The 27,293-nt window shown below is 36.3% G+C and overlaps 1 protein-coding gene across 3 annotated transcripts in view; it reads right to left on the bottom strand.

The window, feature by feature from the left end:
• TTBK2 (tau tubulin kinase 2) overlaps window positions 1-27,293 on the bottom strand; it is a 113,939-nt gene that overhangs the window by 73,625 nt on the left and 13,021 nt on the right. For all 3 annotated transcript variants that reach the window (XM_077764584.1, XM_077764585.1, XM_077764586.1), the window contains exon 3: window positions 1,788-1,861. In XM_077764584.1, the coding sequence (XP_077620710.1) occupies window positions 1,788-1,861 (74 nt within the window). The remainder of the gene's footprint in view (window positions 1-1,787; window positions 1,862-27,293) is intronic.

The following is a 27,293-nucleotide window of genomic DNA, read 5'->3' as shown; positions in this document are numbered from 1 at the left end:
GGGGGGGGGGGTTAATGGTAGATTAATTTTCTTATGACAGAAAAAAAATACAGCATGCAAGTCAAATGGAAAGGTTTTTAGGTAAGTCCAGAAGAGCTTGCCAAAGGCCAAAAGGCCATTGTTATCTGATACACACCAATCTCCTTAGTCTTGCCAGACTAAGAGCCTTCCCATTTCCAGAAAGTGAGATTTAAATAACTGCAAAAAAAAAAAAAAGTACGCTTAAGTAACATAAAAATGAGTATGTGCTAAGACTGAGAGAGATTCTACAGACTGAGAAAGCTTCGATCCAAATTCTCTACTTCCAGTAGTAAACTAAAAACAAAATGAAGAGTTTTCTCTAATTATGCCAAGAATATTGGCCTCAGGCTTCCACAAAGGCCTAACATCCAACAAATTAGTCAGTTCCCAGGCAAACCACAAAACTCCTTGAGCTTCAGTCCCTTAACTTGCAAAATGGGGATAAAACCTCCTGTCTTATCCTCTCCATGGGGATATGGTGAGGATCAAATAAGGTGTATAATAAATCCAGAAGAAAACTATACACTATCATACCAAAAAGTTAGATTATTAATAGCCAAAGTGAGAGAAGGAGGGTCTACACTAATGACCTCAAAAGTTACAAGGTTAACTACTTCAAGAAATAAAACAATGCTGGCTCAAGAGACAGTGAATCACATGACTCAAAGACTCTATGGCTATACATTACAGAGACTTAATATCTTTAGATCTAACTCAAATGCTGAAGGACAGCTGAGGGAAATAAGAAAAGCATTCTGATGCGTAGAGAAAGCATTCAGGCTAGGATTTACTATGTCTCTGAAATCACTGCTGCACAGTTAAGCTGAAAGAAAACAAAAGAACCCAATGTCCATAGAAAATTTTGCTAAAGATTAAAGGAAACTCTGATAACTCTAAGTTAGGCAGTAAGGTAAACTACAGCTTTTACACTTTGAGATTGAATACAGTTCAGCGGTGTGTGCGTGTGTTTGTGTTCAAGGGCAGAGGTAGTTGTCAGAGAGAATGGGCAGGTTTCCTTCTTCTCCTTGCTGTGATCATTACTCCAAAATTCCCTTTCTGAATTTCTTTCCACTCCTGCCCAACCCAACTCCACTCTCTGCCTAATGAATGATAAAAGAAAAAGGAATGCATTTCTCCTCTGTATCAACTAATGCTTAATTTTCAAGCAAAGTTAGTACTTGAGCACATAAATTAAAAACTAGAGTCCTAACGGTAATAAAGACAGGAAGAGGAAGGGACAGGGACAGGCCAATACTCAACATTATATCCAGCAATCCATGTAGGGATTGAAAAACTTTGCAATGACAACAGTCAGTGAAGATATGGATCAACTAAAATAGTTGACAAGAACAACCTTTTCATCGTTGGAAAAATCTACATCAAATCTGTTTAAATAAAATTCCATACAAGGAACGCCTGGGTGGCTCAGTTGGTTAAGCGTATGACTTTGGCTCAGGTCATGATCTCACGGTTTGTGAGCTGAAGCCCTGCATCAGGCTTTATGCTGACAGCTCAGAGTCTGGAATGGAGCCTGCTTCAGATTCTGGGTCTCCCTATCTCTCTGCACCTCTCCTGCTCACAATCTCTCTTTGTCTCTCAAAAATAAATAAACATTAAAAAAATTCCATACAAAAAAAATTCCATCTGCATAATGTAAAACATTCTGAGATGATGATACCAAGAATTTTCTTTTATCCATATACACTAAAATTAGGTAGGCTGATCAAAACTGAAGTATTTTAAGATACATTTTCAAAGTAACCTACCTGCAACTGCATGACCACATAGTTGAATCGATCATTCCTCCCACAGCCAATAAATCTACAAACATGGTCTTTCCCTGGATAATAGAAAGAAAAGAAAAAAGAGAAAACAGTAGAAAAGGTTATACTATGATTTCTCTTCTAAAAATTCATAATTTGTTTTTCTGTATAGTATTTTATAATTGAATACAATGGACCTGTCTTAAGAACCTTAATAAGAAGAAATCTGTATTATTTAAATTTTCTACCTACCTCCCCATGGACTCTACACTGCTCCTTGTGTAGTCAAATAAATGTTTATTGAATGATAATTTATTTAGGAAGTAAAGAATTAAAAGGTCATTTCAGGTCAAGTTGCCCAGACATTATACATATTAAAACAGAGAAGAGCAATAAATAAGAACTATGTTAGGAATATAAATCCTGAATTTTAGAAATGGTCTGCCATTCATCAATATATGATTTCAATCACTTAATCACTTAATCTTTCTGGACCTCACTGATTTGGATTATTTCAGTAGCTTTCAACCTGAGTTCCATCTGTGAAACCCAAGGAGGTGCTGGCTAGGGTATTGAGAAAGCAGAAGTGGAGCAGAAAGAAATCTAAGGTTCTCCCCTGATTCAACAAAAGCAAACAAAGGTCCTAAAAAAAGGATCAAGTCTGGAGGGTTCCAAGGCCACTGGAGTATAGTGAATGAATGGAGAACAGCATGAGAAGATACTTGAGAAGCAGGAGGCATGAGACCCTGAAAGGTCTTAGACTCTATGATAAGGAAAGTGAAAGACATTTATAAGGTCAGTGTTTATCAGTCCACGCTGCTGATAAAAATCATCTTGGGAAGATTTTTAAAGATTCCTAAACTCTATACTGATTCATAACTGATGGGGGAAGTTACAGGATAGGAGTTTTTCAAAAATTCTCTAAATGATTCAAAAGCAGATGGGCCATGGATGGACATATGAAATCTACTGCTGGGTAAGGAGAAGCATCTAAAAGACTTTAAAAGGTGGCTAGATGGCTCAGTAGGTTGAATGTCTGACTCTTGATTTGGGCTCAGGTCATGATCCCCAGGGTCATGGGAACAGTTCCTTTGTAGGACTCTGCACTGACTGAGCATGAAGCCTGCTTGGGATTTTTTCTCTCTCTTCCTCTGCCCCTTTCTCCCACTCACTTGCACACTCTTTCTAAAAATAAAAAATAAATACATAAAAAGTAAAAGATTTCAAGATGAGGGAAAACACACTTAAACACTGTACTTTAGAACACTGCTATGGTGGCAATGAGGAGGATAGTCTACAGACAGGTTACTTCCAGAAGTAAAGGTCATTCTGGGGATAGTTACAATATCCCAAGAGCGAGAACAGGGTTTAAATTATAAGTATTACAGTAGAGATAGAAAAAAATGAGATAAATATGAGAGATACTAAAGACCATTTTTGACTAGAAATTGGTACAATTAAATGATAAGTTGTACCAAAATAAGAGAATATATAGGCTGTATAGACTATATGGAATATCAGAATGTTGAGTTTAAGGACAACCTGTTGAATTCAGCAGACAATTGTAATCTGAAGCCTGTTGCTGAGCTACAGAAATATACTGGGGCACCATTAGTTCGTGGAAGGTAGATGGAACTACAAACATAGATGGACAGTTGACAAGTTGGAAGAATAAAGAATGATAAAATTAATCTAAGAATGGAATTTTAGAAGATGCAACATTTAGGGGATGGGCAAAAATTAAAGAACACATGAAGGAAATCAAGTAATAGCCAGAGAGGTATGAGGAAACTATGAAAAAGGGGTATTACAGCAATATAATGAGAAGAGCATGTTAAGGCAGAAGTGGCCAATGGCAAATGCTATAGGAAGGCTGAGAAGAGTGGGGCGCATGGGTGGCTCTGTCAGTTAAGAGTCCAACTTCGACTCAGGTAGTGATCTCATGGTTCCTGGTTTTGAGCCCCATGTCAGGCTCTATGCTGAGAGCTCAGAGCATGGAGCCTGCTTCATGCTCTGAAGAGATTCTATGTCTCCCTCTGTCTGCCTCTCCCTGATTTGTGCTCCATCTCTCTCTCTCTCTCTCTCAAAAAAAAAATGAATAAACATTTAAAAAAAGAAGAAGAAAGGCTGAGAAATGCTGATTAATATAAAAAATTTAAGAAGTCAATGGTAGGTGGAAAGGGCAGCAGCCAGCCTTTAATGGATTGAAGTATAAATGAAGTATGAGATAGCCAGGGCTATCTTTGAAGAAGCTTGCTTACATTATAAAGTAAGTCACACACCCAGAGCTATAAGGGCAAGACTTGGTAGATATGTTACAGATGAGTAATATATGTCAACATTCAAAAAAACCTATCTACTGGCTGGCTTAAAATATAAATACAGGGGCACCTGGGTGGCTCAGTCAGTTAAGCGTTTGACTTCAACACCGGTCATAATCTCATGGTTCGTGGGTTCAGCCCTGCATCGGGCTCTGTGCTGACAGCTAGCTCAGAGCCTGGAGCTGGTCTTCAGATTCTGTGTCTCCCTCTCCTGCTCATGCTGTCTCTATCTCTCTCTCAAAAATAAATAAAACATTAAACAATTTAAAATATATACATAAATACAACCTAGACTTCTTTAAGTTAGTAATTCAACTTCTTTTGCTTCTCGGTTATCACACTATTTTCTCATTATCTCTGCTTTTGTTGAAAAGGGCTGGAACTAGCAAGAAATTAGTGAAAATGGGAGCAATAATTCCCAGTGCATACAATGCTGTTAATCACTTTTCATGTATGTTACAAATGTTTGCAAAACTGTGTCACCTAGTAAATTAAAGTAGGAATAAAAGGATAAAACGATGGTCAATTAGCAACTTACACTTTCCCTCAGCTTCAAAGGAACAATTAAAATATCATTTAGGAAGTATTTTCTTCTTGTTTTCCATTCTTCAAGATTCCATCTTCCTAGCATATAACAACTTAAATGATAGATTTCTAGTACAAACACATTTCAATCATCTAAAAACAGAAGGCCATACTATATTTAACTCTTTTTGGGATGCTCTTTCAAAAATATCTTATTGGTATGCTATACCAAAATACTATTTATCTCTCAATAGTGAAACCATCCTACTTTTACAAAGAAAAAGGACAGAAATCAAATAAATGGTAGACTCTTTACTAAGAAACCAAAATACAAAGTCAACAGCAAATTTTCTGGGATTCACCGATATATCTTCATTGCTTTAGGTAAGAGCTTAATGAATTCTTAACTCATACTTTGGGAACAGTATACTACTGTTCTTATATTTTAGATGTATACAATTAATGAAAATCCTTAATAAAGTTAGTTCAGTAGATACATACAAATTTTTAGAAGCATGGAGAAACTCCGATTTAATTGAACAGTAATTCTTCACCACCACTTAGAATATGAAAATAACTATTGTAATAACTAGTACAAACTAAGATATCACTCCGTAAGTACAAGGACCCTATCTATCTTGTTTTGGTCCCTAGCACAGTACCTGGTAAACAGTGAAATGCCCAATCAGTATCTTTAAATAAACAAATGAATAAATAATTATAGATAATAAAACATTCATAATATGCAAGCATATTGTGCCAGGCATTATATTAAGTGCTTTACATGCATTTAATCCTCACAGCTTAAGTATTATTTTCCCTATTTTTTGGATGTGAATTAAGAAAAATAATCTCTAAAAATGAGGGGGCTGGGGTAGGCTATACTTGAGGAGAATGTTATAATTCAAAATCATTCCTGTGGAGAAAAGGAAACATGGACAACCAGTTTGAAAAGCACAGACCTAACACACTATCATGTGGATAAGAGTCCTGAGTAGACTCTAGATACCAGGATTATAGCAATCTTTATGGTAACTTAGGCAGTGTACAAGATCATATTTAGTTGGTAAGCAAACAAACAAAAAAAAAAAAGAGAGAGAGTCCTACACTATGCACTACTAGGTCTGATCATGACTCCACATTCACAAAAATAGTTATTCAACTTCACACACAATGAGAATAGAGGAGAGGTCCAGAAATATTACAGAAACAACTCAAAGTCCTTAGGTAAACCATTTTATAAACTTTTAAGAACTCCCAGTATAAAAGACATCTAAATAATAATTTTTAAATATTTTATTTGTAACTAATCTCTGCACCCAACATGGGGCTTAAATTCAGGACTCCAAGATCAAGAGTTGCACAGTCTACCAATTGGGCAATCCAGACACCCCCATGACTCTAAATAATCTTTTTCTTTTTAAGTTTATTTATTTGTTTGGGAGAAACAGAGACAGTGCAGGCGGGGAAGGGGCAGAGAGAGAGGGGAAGAGAGAATCCTAAGCAGGCTCCACACTGCCAGCACAGAGCCCAACGTGGGGCTCAAACTCATTAAACCATGAGATTATGACCTGAACCAAAACCAAGAGTCGGACACTTAACCAACTGAGCAACCCAGGTGCCCTGACATCTATATAATCTTAATAACACTACTGTAGAGCAGGACTATCTTGTGTATGAATAATAGCCAAGCCAATCCTCATTTGATTCCTACCTAATTTCCACAGATTCTCATAACTGTACATAAAGGTACCAGAATATAATAGATATATAAACTTAATTTCAGCATCTTCAGGCTATACTGCTTATGTTTGTACTCTAGTACACAGCTCTGCACAGGATACATACTAAATAAACAAAGAATATGTTTTTATAATACCTTGATTGAAACATTAACATACCACAAAATTCACCCATCTAAAGTATAATTCAACTGTTTTTAGTTTATTCACAAAGTTGTACAACCATCGCAACAATCAGCATTAGAACATCTTCATCAGCCCTACCCCACCCCACCAAAAACCCCATGCTCATTAGTTGTCACTTCTAGTTCCCCCTGAAACTCTTCCCAAACCCTATGAAACCATTAACCTACCTTCAGTCTCTGGTACATTCTGGACATTTCACATAAATAGAATCATACAATAAGTTGTGTTTTGTGACTGGCTTCTTTCACTTAGCATAACGTGTTCAAAACTCATCCATGTTGTTGCATGTATCAATATTTCATTTCCTTTCATTGTCAATAATATTCACTATATCGCTACACCACATATTTTGTTTAGCCATTTATCAGTTGATTGTCCATTTGGGTTGTTTCCACTTTTTGTTTGTCATGAATATTGCTACTGTGAACATTCACATACAACTTTTTGTGTAGACATATTTTCATTTCTCTTGGGTACATAATTGAGAGTAGAATTGCTGGGCATAGGGTAACTCCCTGTTTAATCTTAGGCAGCCCATGGGAACTGCTGGACTGTTTTCCAAAGAAACTGCACGTTTTATATTCCTACCAGTAACATATGAGGCTTCTAATTTCTCCACATCCTCACCATCTCTTGTTATTATCTATATATATTTTTATTGCAGCCATCCTAGTGAGAGTGAAGTGACATCTCATTATAGTTTTAATTAGGATTTCCACAATGACTAATAATGTTGAGCATCTTTCATGTGCTTATTGTATCTTCTCTGGAGAAATGTCTATTCAGATCCTTTGCTGATTTTTAAATTGGGTTGTCTCTTTATTCTTGAGTTATAAGAGTTCTTTATATATTCTAGATAAAGTCCTTATCAGATATATGATTTATAAATATTTTCTCCTACTCCATAGGTTCTATTCACTTTCCTGATGGTGGCCTTTGAAGCACAAAAGTTTTCTAATATCCTTTTTATTTTGCTGCTTTGTGGTTTTAGTGACATATCTAAGAAATCATTGCCTAATCCAAGGTTATGAAGACTTATGCCTATGTATTCTTCTAACAGTTTTATATGTTTAGGTATTTGAACCACTTTGAACTTTTTTTTTTTTTTTGAGAGAGAGAGTGTATGTGTGTGTATGTGTGCACACGCAAGCAAGTGGAAGACAAGGAGAGAGAGAATATTAAGCAAGCTCCAGGCCCAGTAAGAAGCCCCACATAGGGCTGGATCTTATGAACTGTGAGATAACGACCTGAGCCAAAATCAAGAGTTGAACGCTTAGCCAACTGAGCCACACAGGTGCCCCACGAATAAACTTTTCTTAAGATTTTTAAAAAAAATTTTTATAAGTAAACTCCATGCCCAACATGGAGCTCAAACTTATGACCATGAGATCAAAAGTCACATGCTCTACAGGGGTGCCTGGGTGGCTCAGTCAGTTAAGCATCTGACTTCAGCTCAGGTCATGATCTCACCTGTCTGTGGGTTCAAATCCTGCGTTGGGCTCTGTGGTCACAGCTCAGAACATGGAGCCTACTTCTGATTCTGTGTCTCCCTCTCTCTCTGCCCCTCTCCCACTCGCACCTCTGTCTCTCTCTCTCTCAAAAGTAAATAAACATTTTTTAAAAAGTTAAAGGAAAAAAAAAGAGTCACACATCTACATAGTGAGCCAGCCAGGCTCCCCCTGCTTTAAATACCTTTCTACATATGGTATGAGGTAAGGGCCCAACTTCATTCTTTTTCGTGTATATAACTGTTGGAAGACACACTCCTCTTGTGTTTCTCCTTTATTTTCACACTACCACCATACTCACACACACTTCTGACATCAGGTGTGTGGGCTTTCCACACATCAAGGATTCTCCTAGACACCAGTTGGGTGTCCTATAATTCAAATAAATTCTAACACTATCTGGAGTCTGCACCAGAAGTTAAGGGCTTAGTCCCACAAGACTGTTCCTACTCCAGATGACAATCACAAGTCCCAAGTTGTCATCTGTATAAATTACCCACTCCTTAGATTGGATAATTTGCTAGAATAGCTCACAGAATTCAGGGAGATACCTGCATTTACCAGTTTATTAGAAAAGATACAATAAAAGATACAGAAGAACAGCCAGATTTAGAGATACACTGGGAAAGATATGTGGGAAGGGGTGCAGAGCTCTTCCTGAGTTTGCCACTATCCCAGCACCTCCACATGTTCACCAACTCAGACGATCTCTGAACCCCAGACATATGGAATTTTTACTATTTCCTAGAAAACCGGGGGTGGGGCTGAAAATTCCAAACTTCTAATCACCACCTGGTCTTTCTGATGACCTGCAACCATCCTGAAAGCTATTCAGGAGCCCAGCAAGAATTGCTTCCTTAGAACATGAGGAAATTCTAAGGGATATAGGAGCTCTGTGTCAGGAAACACTGTCCTGGCCAAATTTTTCTAGGACCAAATAGTAGAACAAAAAAAGTTCCTAAGTGCACTTACCACTTAGGAGACTACCCAGATTTTAGGAGTTCTGTGCCAAGGGGCGCCTGGGTGGCTCAGTCAGTTAAGCATCTGACTGGCTCAGGTCATGATTTCATGGTTCGTGGGTTCGAGGCCCGCATTGGGCTCTGTGCTGACAGCTAGCTCAGAGCCTGAAGTCTGCTTCAGATTATATATCTCTCTCTTTCTCGGACTGTCTCTCTTTCTCTCTCAGAAATAAATAAAACATAGTTTCTGTGCCAGAAACTAGGGGCAGAGACAAATAAATGTGTTTATTCTTTTACAATATCCAACGGAGTTATGCTGGCACCATTTGTTGAAGACTCCTTTCCCACTGAATTGCCTTCATATCCTTGTCAAAAATCAATTGACCAAGTGACAATTTCTGGGCTCTCAATTCTATTGCATTGATCTATATTTCTATCCTTATGCCAATACCACAGTGTCTTGATTACTGTCATTCTATAGTAAGTTTTGAAATCAGAAAGTGTAAATACTCCAACTCTGTTCTTTTTCAAGGCTGTTTTAGCTATCTCGGGGTCCCTTGCAATTCCATATTAATTTTAGAATCAACTTGTCCATTTCTACAAAGAAACCTCCTGCAATTCTGATAGGGACTGTGTTTAATCTATAGGTCAATTTCAGGACTACTACTATCTTAACAATATTAAGTCTTTTAATCTATAAACACAAGATATCTTTCCATGCATTTACGTCTTATTTTTTCAACAATGTTTTGTAATTTTCAAAATATAAGTTTTACACTTTTTTTATTAGATTTATTCCTAAGTATTTTATTCTTTCTGATGCTTTTGTAAATGGAATTGTTCTCTTAACTTCATTTTTGGATTGCTTATTGCTAATGTCTAATGATACAAATCATCCTTGTACATTGATCTTGTTTCTTGCAATCTTGCTAAATTTGTTTAGTAGTTCTAAAAATTTTTTAGTGGATTCCTTAGGATTTCCATATATAAGATAATGTCACCTACAACTAGAGATAGTTTTACTTCTTTCAAGTCTGGGTGCATTTTATTTCATCATCTTGACTTGAATAGAAGTGGCAAGTACAGAAATCCTAGTCTTACTCCTTACCTTTAGGGGAAAGAGTTCAGTCTTTTACTTAGCTGTGGGGTTTTTTGGTTTTGTTTTTGGGTTTTTTAAATATGTTCCCTTTTACGGTAAGGAAGTTCTTTTCTATTCCTAGTTCACTGAGTATTTTTTATCATGAAAGTGGCACTGCATTTTGTTAAATGGGGCTTCTGTGTCTAATGACATAATCATGTGGTTTTTGTCTTTTATTTCATTGATATAGTATATTAATCAATTTTCATATTTTAAACTAACCTGGAACTCCAGGGATATAATCTTTTTATATGCAGCTGGATTATGTTTCCTAGTATTTTGCTGAGGATTTTTGCATCTATATTCAGAAGAGACACCAGTTTTCACTTTTCTTTTCTTTTATTCTCTTTGCTTGGCTTTGATATAAAAAATTGGCCTTACAGGATGAATTGGGAAATGTTCACTTCTTTTCTATTTTTTTGGAAGTTTGTAAAAAAAAAAAAAACTGATATTAATTCTTCTTTAAATGCTTATTAGAATTCACCAGTGGAACCATCTGGGCCTGGGCTTTCCATTATGGGTAGGTGTTTTTTTATTACAATAAATTCAATCTCAATAAAGCCTGTTATAGGCTTATTCAGATTCCTATCTATTCATGAATCAGTTTCAATAGTTTACATCTTTCTAGGAATTTGTCCATTTCATGTAGGTTAATTTGTTGCCATGTACAATGCAGCATTCCCTTATTAAAATCATTTTTATTTCTGTAAGGTCACCAGAAATATTCCCTCTTTCATTCCTAATTTGATTCTTTTTCATTTTTTCTTAGGCTTTACTTCCTTCTGCCTGCTTTAGGTTTTTTTGTTTTGTTCTTTAATTAAGCTCTATGCCCAGCCTGGGGCTTGAATTCATGACCCTGAGATCAGGAATCATATGGTCTATTTACTGAGCCAGCCAAGCTGGCTCTGCCTGCTTTAGGTCTAATTTGCTCTTCCTTCTCTAGTGTCATAAAGTGGAAGGTTAGATAATGTACTGGAGATCATTCTGTCTTCTTAATTTAGGTGTGTACTGCTATATGTTATCTTTTTTTTTTTAATTTGTTATTTATTTCTAGGAGAGAGAGAGAGAGAGAGACAGCGTGAGCAGGGGAGCGTCAGAGAGAGAGGGAATCACAGACTGAAACAGGCTCCAGGCTTTGAGCTGGCAGTCAGCACAGAACCCGACGCGGGGCTCGAACCCACAAACCACAAGATCATGACCCAAGCGAAAGTCAGACACTTAACCGACTAAGCCACCCAGGTGCCCCAACTGCTATATGTTATCTTCTAAGCACCACTTAAACTGTACCCCATAACTTTTGGTATCTTGTGATGGTTGTTGTAATTAAGGAAATCTACAGAAAATCAGTTTGTAATCTTAGAAGATAGGGTCGCGAATGCCATATGCCATATGGGACAACCTATTATTTTTCTTTGAAGGAGACACAAGACTGATGGAAAGAAAAAAAGCAATCACTAGATCAAAATTAAACCTCAACTCTGCCATTAATAATCATGGAAACTTAAGCAAGTTTCAATTTGTTCAGCAGAACTATTGAAAAAATTAAATGACACAGTATATTTATAAAGCATCTCATTGATTAACTATCCAGTATTCATTTCCCCCTTATTAACAGCACCCATATTACCCTTGGGGAATGATCTTCTTTCATCATGTGTCTACTGTCTCAATGGGCTTTATCCACTCCGAGACCCAAGGTTGGGCATTAATTGCTCTAAGCCAATCAGAGTAATAGAGAAATTTCTCTTTTATTACAGAGAGCAATTTGTTGATGGGAAGGAAACTAAATATTCAAGAATTAAGGCAAGCAATGCATGACATTACTCTGACAAGATTAATTATTTCAGAGATGTTCTAATCAGAGCAAAATTTAATAGTTTCATATGACACTTAACAGATGTTATTTTTATTTTTTTTTTAAATATTTTTATTTTTGAGAGAGACAGAGCACAAGAAGGGAAGGAGCAGAGAGATAGGGAGACACCTAATTTGGAACAGGCTCCAAGCTCTGAACTGTTAGCTCAGAGCCCGATGTGGGGCTTTAACTCAAGAACCATGAGATCACGACCTGACCCGAAGTCAGAACACTTAACCAAGTGAGCTACCCAGGTGCCCCAGAAGAGATGTTATTTTTAAAGAGACAGAATGGAGCTCCCTTCCAGTTGCTGTCAGCAAACATCTCTCAGCCACGAAGGAAATAAGCATGAGAATTAAGTCTACAAAATGGAAGAGATAATCACTACAAAAAATGTCATCAGATGCTATCTCATATCATACACAAAAATCAACTCAAGATAGATTAAAGACTTGAATGTAAAACCTGAAACCATAAAACTGACAGAAGAAAATACAGGGGCTAAGCTCCTTGACATTGGTCTTGGCAATTATTTTTTAAATTTGACACCAAAAGCAAAGATGATAAAAGGAAAAGAAATAAAAAAAAAAAAGTGCGACTGCATCAAATTATAAAGCTTCTTCACAACAAAGGAAACCATCACCTAAATGAAAAAGCAACCAACTGGGAGAAAATATTGGTAATCACATACCTGATAAGGAGTTAATATCCAAAATACAGAACTCACACAACTCAACAGCAAAACAACAACAATAACAACAACAACAAAAACCAATCTGATTAAAAAGTGGGTAGAAGACCTGAAGAGACATTTTTCCAAAGAAAATAGTAAAATGGTCAACAGGTACACGAAAACGTGTTCAATATGATTAATCATCAGAGAAACACAAATCAAAACCACAATGAAATATTACCTTACACCCATTAGAATGGCTACTATCAAAAAGGCAAAAAATAACAAGTGTTGGTAAGGATATGGAGAAAAGGGATCCTTGGGCACTACTGCTAGGAATGGACACTGGTGTGGCCACTACGGAAAATATTACAGAGATTTGACTCAGGTAAGAGTCCAACTCTCGGTTTTGGCTAAAGTCATGATCTCACAATTTGTGAGTTCAAGCCCTGCATCAGGCTCTGTGCTGACAGTGGTTGGGATCCCCTCTCTCCCTTTCCCCACTCACACTGTCTCTGTCTCTCTCAAAATGAATAAATTAAAAAAAAAAGTTTCTTAAACAAAACAAATGAAGAAAGGGGGAAAAAAAGAGACAAATCAAAACACAAAATCTTAAGTATAGAGAACAAACAAATGGTTACCAGAAGTGAAGTGCCTGGGAAGATGGGTGAGACAGGTGAAGGAGATGAGGAGTGGAATTGTCTTGATGAGCACTAAGTAATGTACAGAACTGTTGGATCACTATATTGTACACTGGGCACTAATATAACACTATACATCAACAACACTGGAATTTATTTAAAAAAATTTTTTTAAGGTTTTATTTTTTATGTTTGAGAGAGAGAGACAGAGACAGGGTGCAAGCAGGGGAGGGGCAGAGGGATGGAGACAGAATTTGAAGCAGGCTCCAGGCTCCAAGCTGTCAGCACAAACCCCAGGGCTCAAATTCACCAGCAGTGAGATCATGATCTGAGCTGAAGTTGGATGCCTAACCGACTGAGCCACCCAGGTGCCCCTAACAACACTGGAATTTAAAATTTTTTAATTAAAAATAGAACTACCATATGATCTAGCCATTCCACTTGTGGGTATATACCCAAAGAAATGAAATTACTATCTTTTAAGAGTAATTTCATCCAATTACTTGGATGAAATTTAAGAGACATCCAATGCCCATGTTCAATGCCACATTACCTACAATAGCCAAGACATGGAAACAACTCACAGTTTGTGAGCTGAAGCCCCTCATCTGGCTCTACACTGACAATGCAGGGCCTGCTTGGGATTCTCTCTCTGTCTGCCCCTTCCACGTGCTCTGTTTCTCTCTCAAAATAAATAAACTTAAAAGGAAAAACCCTCAAAAGTTCAGAAGAAAAATAAAGTTCTCATCACAAGGAAAAAAACCTGAGGTGATAATCTAAACTAAACTTGTGGTAATTACGCAGTATATACATGTACCAAATCTTTATGTTGTACATAATACAAAGTTATATGTCAATTATATCTATCTCAATAAAACTGAGCAGAGGGAAGAGAATCAAAATCAAAATATACCTGCAGTCTATCCTACACCTCTGGATCTTTCAGTATGATATGGAAGACAAGTTCACGTGCTCAAGATGGCTCAAATTAAACATCAGCTTTTTCACTTGCTAGCCTATTATTTACTCTCTAAAAGCCACATGATGGGTAACAAAAGTTCTTACCTCAAAGAGTTATTATTACACAGGTAAATTAGCTAAGGTATGTCTAATACTGAATATACTGCCTGGCACATAGTAAATGCTCAATATATGCTTCCCATTCTCATTAGTGATTATGAACACAAGTTTTAGAAAGAGACAGATCTAAGCTGTCTCTTAGCTCTTTTATTCACTACTTTTTTAACTGTGGACAGATTATTTAGCCTTTCTTAAGCTCTATTTCCTCAACCATAAAATCAGGGGAAAGTTGTGGAAGAATTAAGTCAAATAATATTTCTTAAAAACACACACTTAAAACAATGCCTGGCACAGAAAGAACGATAAATGGCTGCTAGCCTCTTCATTAAATAATAGGTACAAATTGCTTTCCACAGTAATTGTACCAATTTATACTTCTGCTATCAAGACTAGAGTAAGTTCCCATTTCTCTGTCCTCACCAATACTTGGTGCTGTCAGACATTTTTGTTTTTGCCAATCCAGTGGGTATGAAACAGTGTCTTGCTATATAATTTGAGTTTCTCTATTACTAATAAGGTTGAGCATCTCTTCTTCTGTTTATTGCTTAGGTTTCCTTTTTTGTGAATTGCCAGTTCTTATCCTTTGTCCATTTTCTCTCCATCTACTCCTGGGACTGCCTACCTTGCCCTAGGACATCACTATGTCATAGAGCATTTACTTGGGGTCCTTTGCCTCTATGTTTTCCAAATACTTTAAGGCCCTTGCTCATTCCTTGCCACTATATCCTTTCTTTTTATTTTTTTTTATTTTTTTATATTTTTATTTATTTCTAGGAGAGAGCGCGAGCATGATCAGGGGAGGGTCAGAGAGAGAGGGAGATACAGACTCTGAAACAGGCTCCAGGCTCCGAGCTGGCTGTCAGCACAGAGCCCGACACAGGGCTCGAACCCACGAACCGCGAGATCATGACCTAAGCGAAAGTCTGACGCTTAACCGACTAAGCCACCCAGGCGCGCCCCGTCTCTTCTTTCCATATTACTAGTGCCACTTACTTCTCACTTAAAGACTCAAGCCCACCTCACTTTCTCCCTCAGGCTCAGCAGGAAACATTTATGGAGCTCTAGCCACCACAATACTCTAGATGTCATCAACCATGCACCCTTGCCACTTCATCTTGTCCTGACCTAACTCCTTAGTTCTGACAAGTGAGCTTCTCTCTGGTTTCTCTTTTGTTCCCTTCTCAATGCTTTTTTTTTTTTTTTTACATTCTTCTTTTTAATAAATTTTATACATTTTTCTTATAAGTTATCATCCTCTGTATCAGTGTGACTTAACTGTGAACTCCTGAGGACAAAGACCATCCCTTATTTATAACCCTAGCTCCTAGCATGGTGGTTCATATTTAACAGGTGTCTAAGAAGGAAAGAAGGAAGGGAAAATGAAAATAAGCATTCATAAACTATCTAGTACCCTGGACTTTCTAGGCCTAAGCCCATCTGCTCCTTCTTCTCCACTCTACTGCCCCTCTCCCTACCCCCTACAGGGCCAAATGTCTATTTACCTTAGGATGACAAGCACAAGCTTGCTTTGTCCTGTGCTTCAACTATCTTTTATAAACATCCCACTGGACTCCTCTGATGATGCATGCTCTAATGAATTACCACCTATTATTTATTGACAGGCTCACTTAGCACTGTCTTTTCTAGACTCCCTCCATTCTGTCAAATCTGACTATACTTCACCATATAGGCCAAACATGTCCCATATGTCACCAGTCATGCACTATTCATAAGATAATTTCCCCAAATACTGTTTTTATCATGTCATTTGCCTACTTAAGAAACCATAAACAATAATGCCTAAAGAAAGACCATTAAAATGGTGAAGGATTCTTTCACAAACTACTAAAACTGATAAATTAATTCAATAAGGTCTCAGTATACAAAATCAATATACAAAAATCCATTGCATGTCTACAGACCAATTATGAAGTAGCAGAAAGAAAAATTAATAAAACAATCCCATTTACAATTGCACTAAAAATACTAAAATACCTAGGAATAAGCTAATAAGCTCAACCAAAGAGGTAAAAGACCTGTATTCTGAAAACTGTAAGACACCGATGATATTGAAGATGACATAACAAATGGAAAGACAGCCCATGCTCAAAGATTGGGAGAACAAATATTGTTAAAATATCTAAACCACCCAAGGCAATCTACAGATTTAATGCAATCCCTGTCAAAATACTAACAGCATTTTTCACAGAACTAGACCAAATAACCATAAAAACTATATGGAACCAGAAAAGACCCTGAATGGCCAATCTTGAAAAAGTAGAACAAAACTAGAGGTATCACAATCCCAGATTTCAAGATATACTACAAAGCTGGAGAAATCAAAACAGTATGGTACTGGCACAAAAACATACAGATCAATGGAACAGAGAAGAGAAGCCCAGAAAAAACTCATGATTATTTAGTCAATCAATCTATGACAAAGGAGTCAAGAATATGCAATGGGAAAGACAAACGCATGAAACTGGACCACTTTCTTACACCATAAAAAAAAAAATAAACTCAAAATAGATTAAAGACTTAAATGTGAGACCTAAAACCATAAAAATCCTACAAGAGAACATACAGGCAGTAACTTCTCTTAAGATAAGGGAAACAAAAGCAAAAATAAACTACTGGGACTACATCAAAATTAAAATCTCTGCACAGCAAAGGAAAAAATACAAAAACCTAAGACAACCCACTGAATGGGCAAAGATATATGCAAGTGACATATCCAATAAGGAGTTATCATCCAAAATATGTAAAAAAACATGCAACTCAACAAACACACAAAAAAACAATTCAATTAAAAATGGTCAGAAAACATGAACAGACATTTCCCCAAAGAAGCCATACAGATGGTCCACATGAAAAGATGCTCAACATCAATAACCATCAGGGAAATGCAAATCAAAACCATAAAGAGATATCACTTCACACCTGTAAGAATGGCTAAAATCAACAACAGAAGAAACAAGTGTCGGCAAGGATGTGGAGAAAAAGGAACCTATTGGTGGGAATGCAAACTGGTGCAGCTACTGTGGACAATGGTATAGAGGTTCCTCAAAAAATTAAAACTAGGACCACCCTACAATCCTGTAATTGCACTACCAGGAATTTACTCAAAAAATAAAACATTCATTTGAAAAGATGTATGTACAATTATGTTTATTGCAGCATTATTTACAATAGCCAAATTATGGCAGCAACCCAAGTAGACACTGATAGATAAATAGATGAAGAAGATACAAGATAAACACACACACACACACACAGATGCACACAATGGAATATTGCTTAGCCATAAAAAAAATACAATCTTGCCATTTGCAACAATGTGGATGGATCTAAAGGGTATAATGCTAAGTGAAAGAAGTCAACTGGAGATAGATAAATACCATATGATTTCACAGATATGTGGAATTTAAGAAACAAAGGGAAAAAAAGGACAAACAAAAAAATAGACTCTTAACTACAGAGAACAAAATGCTGATTACCAGAGAAGTGGATTGGGGGAGGGGGAGGGAGCTAGGTGAAACAGGTAAAGGAGATTAAGCATACACTTATTATGATGGGCACTGAGTAATGTATACAATTGTTGACTCATTATATGGTACACCTGAAACTAATATAATGCTCTATGTTAATTATACTAGAATTAAAAATTCTAAAACATTTATTTTCTGCAAAAATAAATGAAATGAAATGGTGAACCTGGAATTCACAATTCATTCTACATTACTTACCAAACCTCATTTCTTTCAGTTCTTCCACATGCACCATACACTATAATGAAATTAGTTTTTTTTTTTTTAATTCCCCTTCTCAAATGCGGTACTTTGTTTTTTGCTCACATTAGTTCCCTCAACCTGACTTCCTCAAATCAAATACAACCCTTGAACCTAAATATCCCTGTAGGAGGTAATACCAACCAATTAAAATTTAGAATTAGATTTTCAGGTATTAGCAAGTTAGTCACTTACCAAAGCCCTGAGGGGAAAAAATAAGAAAATTAAAGTAAGTTTCCTAGAGTTGAATAAGAGCAATCAAATCTGGTGCAGAGATGAAAGTAGAGAAAGAAGATAGTAAGGAAGCACTGATCACTAAAGGTAATAGATTGTTGACCTCACGAAAATACAGGATGGAAGTATACAATAAATCAATTTTAAGTCCCTGTTTACATGTCTCTTATGTTAAAGATGTCCTTTAAGAGAGGAAAGAAATCCTGAATATATAAACCAAATCTTTACCAACCCTTCAAAATACTACCACTACAGCTTTCTCTTAATCTTCTAGCTCTTGACCAATCTAACCCAATAAGGAATGTTTGTGGCCTGTCACTAAACTGTGCAAAATGAAATAATCTGTGATATCTCCACCCAAAAAAGACAATAAGAAATAGACTTAATTTAAATAGGTAAATAATATCTATGGATATTATAGGCAAGGTAGAACCCTGCTGGTTAAACAGCAATTTTAATTGTGATATTAAAAAGGATTTTTACTCATCTAAGGCAAGTAGTGATAAGCTCTTCCTTACTGTCCAAAATATTTTTTTAAAAGAAATAGATATGCTGGTACTTTTTATGCATAAAACCTAATGAATCTTTTCTTTTAATTTTTTAATGTTTTATTTATTTCTAGGAGAGAGAGAGACAGCGTGAGCAGGGGAGGGTTAGAGAGAGAGGGAGTCACAGACTCTGAAACAGGCTCCTGGCTCTGAGCTGGCAGTCAGCACAAGGCTGACGCGGGGCTCGAACCCACGAACCGCGAGATCATGACCTAAGTGAAAGTCAGACGCTTAACTGACTAAGCCACCCAGGCGCCCAAAACCTAATGAATCTTCTTGTTCTTACAATTTCAAATGATCATGTACCACCCTTGGTTTCAATCCAAGAGCTTAAAAAGCTATGGCAAATGATGGTGTGGTGGTCTACATCCCAGCATTAAATATTAATAAGAATGTCATGCAAAAGGCAAATAATTTTATGTTATTTTTATATGCTCAAAGAAAGTAAAAAAGTCAGGAAGAGGCATCAATCATTTTCCCTTTTAAATAAAAAAGCCATTTAGTAATAAAGTGAAGAGCTGAGCTACAAGTATCCCAAATCCACTAATGGGGATGCTCTGTAACTTAAAGAACAAATTCCAGCTCAATGGCAAACTAGCAAATACTGGGACTACAAAGCTGGATTACTGTACTGCCAATGACACAAGAAAACCAGTCCTAGCTTCCATATCCATCTATCATTTACTCCTCTTATTTACCGACTCGCACCAACACCAAAAAAACCCACACCCAACCTAACAATAACAGCTCATGAAATATCTATACAGAGGAAGACAGAAAAATATAAGGCATAGTCCTGTCCTCAAAAATTTACAATTTTGTTGACAAAAATGAACTTACTTTAACATAATATGACAATATAAGATCAAATGATAGCTTCTAAGGACAAAGAATAAGTACTGTGAGAAATCAATAGATTCGATGGATTAGAATGCATCATAGAGGTTAGAGCTTGACTGAGTTAACCTATCAGTAAACAAAACAACAACAACAAAGGTGAGTCCTCTAAGACCAAGTCCCCACAAAAAATAATTGAGCCAAGAAGTTTAAGGAACAAAGGCTCCTCTTAGCATTCAAGAGGCTATCCATCTAACAATTACCTAGGTTACAGTAGCTCACCAGGAGTCAAAGGCAAAAGTTTCCAAACTCTTCACTGTGGATAACCATCACAGGGAATTCTATCTTTTAAATAAACTCTCTATCCTATCATAATGGTCAATTTAAAACTACCAGGCTTTTGTGGTAAGAATGAATAAAATAAGCACAGTTTCATCACCATATCTATTTAAAAAATGTACTTGTCTATCAGAGAAATGTATGAACAAACATATGTAAAAATAAGAAAAAAGAGGCCAAGAATTAGGGAACCATTCGAAGGCCCAGCATCTGCATAGCAGGTGTTCCAGAAAATAAGAAAAAAATAATAATAAAGGGGGTGGAAATCATCAACAAAATAATTCAAGAAAACTTCCCAAGAGAAATCTTCGGTTCACAAGTTTAAATAAAGGACACAAACAGGCATACTATATTAAAACACACTCATACTATGGTATATCATCATGAAATTGCAAAACCCTAGGGAAAACGAGAAAAAAATTAGACATTGCCGAAGTAACAAGAATCATAATAGAATTATACTTATTAACCACTACAGTGAGTATGAAGAGAAATTTTGGAAGTAAAATTATTTTCAATACAGAATTCTAAACCCAGCCAGTTTTTCATTTAAACATCAGAGTAGGATAAAACCACTTTCAGACATGCAAGAGAGGTCCCAAAAACATACCTCTCATGCATCCTTTACTCAGGAAGCTAGTAGAATAGGTGTTTCAGTAAAATGAGAACACAAAAGAGAAAGGGATTCAACAAGGCGTACAATGTAAAAGAGAAGCAAAGGGAATCCCCAGGAAGACATTAAAGGGTGATCCAAGGATGAATCTTGTGAACAGACCAAAAAAGCCTGACTAGAGCTGACTAGGAGGCCCCTGGAGAGATTCCCCTAAGAGGAAATCAAGAGCTGTAAGAATCAGGAGGTCATACTTTCTCTTGCCCAACAGTATTCCACTGTACGGATTTACCACTCTTGATTTATATGTTTGAATTATACATTTTTGGCAAGTAAGAATAGAGCTGATATAAATATTCCTGTACCTGCTTTTATATGAACATAAATGTTTATTTCTCAAGGGTAAATGCCTAGGAGTAGGGTTGCCGGATCACACAGTAAATTCATATTTAACATTTGTAAGTATCTGTTTAATTGCTTTCCAGAAGAACTGTATCATTTTGCAACCCCACCAACAATATGTGAGAGTTCCAGTTGCTCCACATCCTCCTCAGTACTTGCTACTGTTAACAGTTTTAATTTAAGCCACTGTAATGGATGTACAACAGTAACTCACCAAGGTTTTAATTTGCATTCTCCTAATAGCTAGTTATGCTAAACATATTTCCATGAGCTGATCTGCCACTCTATATCCTGTTTGCCAAAGCCTATTAAACATTTTTAACTGGCTTATTTTCTTACCATTGAGTTTTCGAAGTTCTTTGCATATTCTAAATAGAAGTCCTTTGCAGGTATATGACTTGCTAATATTTTCTTCCAGCCTATAATCTGGTTTTTCATTCCCTTAATAGCATCTTCACCAACAATGTTTTTCATCTGATAAAGTCCAATTCATTAATTTCTTCTTTCATGAATCATGCTTTTAGTGTCATGTGAAAGAACTTCTTGCCTACACTCAGGACACAAAGATCTTCTCCTGTTTTCTTCTAAAAGTTATATAGCTTTATGTTTCAAATTTAGATGTGTAGTACATTTTAAGTTCATTTTTGTATAATATGTGTGGTTTAGGTCAAGGTTCATTATTTTTGTATGTTGATGTCCAATTATTCCAACACCACTTATTGAAAAGATTATCCTTTTTCCATTTTGCAACTTTGTAAAAAATTATTGGTCATATTTGTGTGGGCCTGTTTCTGGAATCTCTATTCTATCTCATTGAGTTATAGCTCTTCTCTTTGCCAATAATAAAGTGTTGATTACGCTTTTTTAAATCATGTAGTTAGATTTTTTTTTTCCAACATTTTTCTTTTTCAAAATTGTCTTGGCTATTCTGGGTCCTTTACCTTTCTACAGAAATTTTAGAATCAGTTTATAACTAGACAGAGTGCTGTTGGGATTTTTTATTAAATCTATAGATCAATTTGAGGAAAATCACCTTTTTTACTATTGCAATTCTTCAAATTCATAAATACAACTTGTTTCTCCATTTACTTAAATCTCCCTTTTTTTAAAAAATCAGGATTTTATAATTCTCAGCATAGAGACCTTACACATATTTTGTCATATTTAAAGCTAAGTGTTTCATTTTTGGGGAGCTATGTAAAGTTTTTAAATTCAGTTTTTAACTGTTTATCACTAGTATATATAGAAATATGATTGCTTTTTTGTGAGTTGACCATGAATTACTTGCTAAACTTATAACTTTAGGAAATTTTTCATGGATTCCTTGGGATTTCCTACACAGACAATTATGCCATCTGCAAACAGGTACAGTTTTATGTCTTCTTTCCAATCTCTATGTCATTATTTCTTCAAGTATTTTTGATGGACCACACTCATTCTCTTCTCATTCTGGGTCTCTGAAGACACAAATGTAAGACTTTATCATAGTCTCATAGGTCCCTGAGGCTGTGTATATCTTTATTTTTAACTGTTTTCCTCTGTTTTCAAATTAGATCATTTCTGTTGATCTATTTTCAAGTGCACTGACTCTTTCATTGTCACATCTACTCTGCTATTGAGCCCATTTAACGAGTTTTCATTTCCATTACTTTATTTCTTAGTTCTAAATTGTCCATTTAGATCTTCATATCTTCCATTTCTTTGCTGAGGCTTTCTATCTTCCCATTCAATCCTGGAACATGGTCATAATAGTGGATTTTAAAACTGCTTTTCATATAATTTTAACATCTGTGTGATCTTGGAATCACCATGATCCTTTCAGTGTCTTTTCCCACATGAGTTCAATATTTCTGGGTTTTTTTTTTAACTGAGCAATTCTAGATTGTAGTCTGGACACTTGGAATATTACTTTATGATATTCTGGGTCTTACTTAAGTCCCACTGAGAATGTTGGTGTTTTTGTTTTAGCCAATAATTGACCAGTTGGGGTCACACTTCAAGTTCTGACCAGTCTTCTGTGGGTTGTATTTCCAATTTCAATTCAGTCTGCAAACCCTCTGTAGTCATACTGAATATGTTTTATAACTGTCCCACGCAGTGTCCAGTTTGGGGGTTAAGGAGTGGTCTATCCCATATTTCAGTCCTCAGTGTTTCTGTATGCTGTGAGGATCAGACTCATGCATGTACAGCATGGAAGTCAATTCATGAATCCATAAGTAAATTTAAGTAGTCAGTTTCCCAAGCTCCTCATTCTCTTGCAGTCTCGTGGTCCCTGAGGTTCTCCTTTTCAGCCTTCCAGTAGAAAGCTGAGGCTTCCATAACCCCATTCTGCCATGTACTTCTCAGGACTGGGACCACATCGGGGCCAAGCAACAGAAGAACAGAGGGAGCAGAATGCCATGGGATTTGCTGCACTCTCTTGACCATCTTTCCTCCAATATGAGAAGAAAGTTCCCTTGCTCTGAGATTTAGCCTCTTGCCTGCCCCCACTGAGGCCACTGCAGCTGCTGCCAAGGACTGCTTGAGGCCTAGGTTGCAAGAAAATGAAGAAAAGGAAAAAAAGAAGAAAAAAGAGAATGATGTGGGATAGCCACATTTTCTCTGGGCATTAGGAGGCCCCTTCCGGCTCCTTGAGTCAGAACTAGAGGGCTTCTCCTGGTGCTTTTTCTGTCGTGTTAATAATGCTCACTTCCAAGTTTCAGGATACATTAAGTTCAGGCTGGGGCATACTGGAAGGAAAAAAAAAATGGTAAACTCACCGCCGGCTCAGTGGTACTTTGAATTCTGGTCTTCTTCCCCAATCTGCCTCCTACTATTTATTTTTCAGAGTCCTCAAATAGCCACTCCAAGCACTGTGTCCAGGTTTTATAGCTGCATTCAGTGGAAGAGACAGGGTGAAGTGTGCTTACTCCATCTCATCTGGAACCAGAACCTGGACTACTGTTTTCCACAATACACTTTGAAGAACTATTTATATAATTTTGATTACACAAAATTAAAAATCAAAAATAAGCAAATCCTTTATTAACCTTATTGTGAAAAAGAGACCAAGTAAGCCAGTAGAATCACATTTTTTAAAGCATATATTCTTTTGGATATTATATGCTTATGAAAAAGTGAAGTTTTTAATTATAGTTTGCTTTATTTCTTTAAATTTTATTTTACATGTGGATTTTTATAAATGCTATGACTCTCAGAAATTTGTTAAAGGAAGAAAAAAAAAGTAGGAGTTATCCAAAGTACGAAACAGAGGAAGTAGACTGCAGAGGAGATGCCATAAACTGTTTAAGAAACTGAAAACAGTTGAGGATGACCAACACTTCAAGTGTAAGCCAACAGTTTCAAGAAAAGAGGCTAGCGAAGCGGGCAGGAGTCAATCCAACGTCATGTATGCCAAGTTAAGGTGGCTGGACTTTACCTGAGAAAAGGAAGGCTCTGAAGTGTTTTAGCAAAGGTTGGGAATAACATGATCCAATCAGTATGTCTGAACAATCGCTCCTGCTGCAGAACATAAAGGTGCATAAAAAATGAGTTGTACTGTCTGAATCTTAGGGGTCACGTTAAGTTGCAGAACAAATATATATACAATATGACTGCACATATTGTGGAGGGATATGGGTAATAGAGGGAAAGTTTATATACACGCACGCACAAAATCATTATATGTCATATGTAATCAAATGATTTTATAAATGATTATGATTACATGATTTATATATAGAATATATATCACATAATTACATATATGTGTGTGTAAAGATAGACAGATAGATAGATAGAGGATTATAATATGTATTGACTATTTCTGGAAAAAAACATAAGAAACCAGTAACAGTGGTTAATTTTGAAGGAGAGTGAGGGGTTAAGAGAAAGCAAACTCACTTTTTCCTTTATTCTTCTATTTGATTTTTAAATCTTGTACCATTAATATTTATACCCTTAAAAAGGGTTGTAAAAAAAATAGAGGGAGGTCTTATACATGAACTAGATAGAAGATATTAAAAACAAGGTAAGTATGAATGAGCCTAGCATTCAGTAGTCCAACTCCTAGCATATAATCAGCACTCAAACACTCTATACATCTTTCCACAAATATGGTATTACTGTTTATAAAGCAAGTTTACAACACAAAACAGTTTTATTATGTCACACTACACTTCACTAATTTACAATGTATTTTCAATTATTCAGAAATGTAAACAGAAGATAAAGAGTAAGAATGGATTTTGAAGATACCTATTATCATTACACTACATTTTTACTATAAAAGAAAGGTTTGCATTATTCTTTTCAATTTCTTAAGCACCAAGGGATATAAAGCTTTACAGTAAAAGATTCTCTCCTTTCTTGGTCCCGCCTAATGCCAATACCCAAACACAACCATATCCAATAGCTTCTTAGCTCCCTATGATTCCAGACTTTCACTGTGCTTATAAAGCACACATAACTATATGTGCATGTGTATATACAAAGACAAACATATATACATTATATTACCCTTCAAGAAAATGAAACTATGCTCTTTAAATTAACCTAGACCTATTCTATTTCCTATATGCCATTCCTAAATCCACAGTAATGAATAGACAAATCCCCAAGCTGGCAGGTAATGTTAAATCTTCCAAGTAGAGAATATTAAAATAAACACTGAACAGATAAAGTTCTCACAGATCTCCTAACACATCTTTGATGGAACAACTGAATCTTCACCAGGACAAGCAAAAATTACTTTAGGGAAAAAAAGTACCAGTTGAAATAAACAAAAGGGCAGATGACAGGTTTATAAATGGGTAGATAATATAACAAGAGGTGAGGGTTTATCCCTAACCTTTTAGTCCCAGAGTTCAGCTACTCTGCTCTCCCTTCTAAGACCCTTTGATGGTACAGATGAACCTTAATGAGGGCAAGCACTTTGGAGTAACTTTCACAGATAGTTTTCTATACTGGGTAGTCTAACCCAAAAAGGATATATGTCTCTCATTCTTAAAATTGTAAAGTCAAACTTTACAGCAGAAGCTAGAGACTTCAATTCAAGGAGGAGGGCAGAAGACGTACCCTTCTGTACTAGCAACTGTTCTTCCAAACTCTCATCTTGTGCTCTGCAGTTTCCAAGGCAAAAATAAAATGCAGGACCAATATAACAGGGTAAAAAAGTTCCCCAGAAGTCAAAGCAAAATCAATCCCTCTTTAAGGGCTATACCAAAGTAGTTTTTCTCTACATTTATGTAGGGCAAGAAAAATTAATTCCCAGTATTTCAACTGAGAATAATAAAGTTACTTAATTATCAAACAATGGCATTTACTCTACTTTTTTAAGTAGCCTCCACACCCAGTGTGGAACTTGAACTCACAACCTTGAGATCAAGAGTCACATGCTCTAACCAACTGAAACAGCCAGGCACCCCTATTACTTTTTGATATTAATAGGATCTTTCTATACTTGCTTTTAGAGAATCTAGAGGAGAAAAAACTCAGTTTATAAATTACCTCCTCATCTAAGATAAAGAGAGAAACCTCAGTTTCACTCAAGTTGGTGCACAATGGAAGAGTACAAGAGATAAGATGATGCTTTATTTCATTCACAGCCTGAAGTAAACAGTTAAAATGGGGCAGAAAGGCTAGACAACTTTCTAAGCCACTCATTGATTTAAACAGTGATGTTTAAACACCACAAGTTAGATTGAACACATTATGGAAGGAACTTTCACATAAAAATTAGTAAGAAATCACTAATTATGAACACATTATAGAAGGAACTTTCACATAAAAATTAGTGAGAAATCAGACCTGATTTGGAAATCAGACCTAAAAATTAGTGAGAAATCAGGATATTTTTAAAGAAAAACCATTTTATAGTTAGGTATATCATTATATAAAGATTGGAGGGGCGCCTGGGTGGCTCAGTCGGTTAAGTGTCCGACTTCAGCTCAGGTCATGATCTCACGGTTCGTGGGTTTGAGCCCCGCATCGGGCTCTGTGCTGACAGCTAGCCCTGCTTCGGGTTCTGTGTCTCCCTCTCTCTCTGACCCTTTCCTGTTCACGCTGTCTCTCTCTCTCTCAAAAAAAATAAAACATTAAAATTTTTTTAAAAAAATAAAGGAGTGCTAAAAAAAAAAAAAAAGA

This window comes from Crocuta crocuta, unplaced genomic scaffold (genome assembly GCF_008692635.1).
Source record: "Crocuta crocuta isolate KB4526 unplaced genomic scaffold, BGI_CrCroc_1.0 scaffold102, whole genome shotgun sequence".
Taxonomy (NCBI): Eukaryota; Metazoa; Chordata; class Mammalia; order Carnivora; family Hyaenidae; genus Crocuta; species Crocuta crocuta.
The sequence above is the reverse complement of the archived record's forward strand: the minus strand, read 5'-3'. Positions and strand labels throughout refer to the sequence as shown.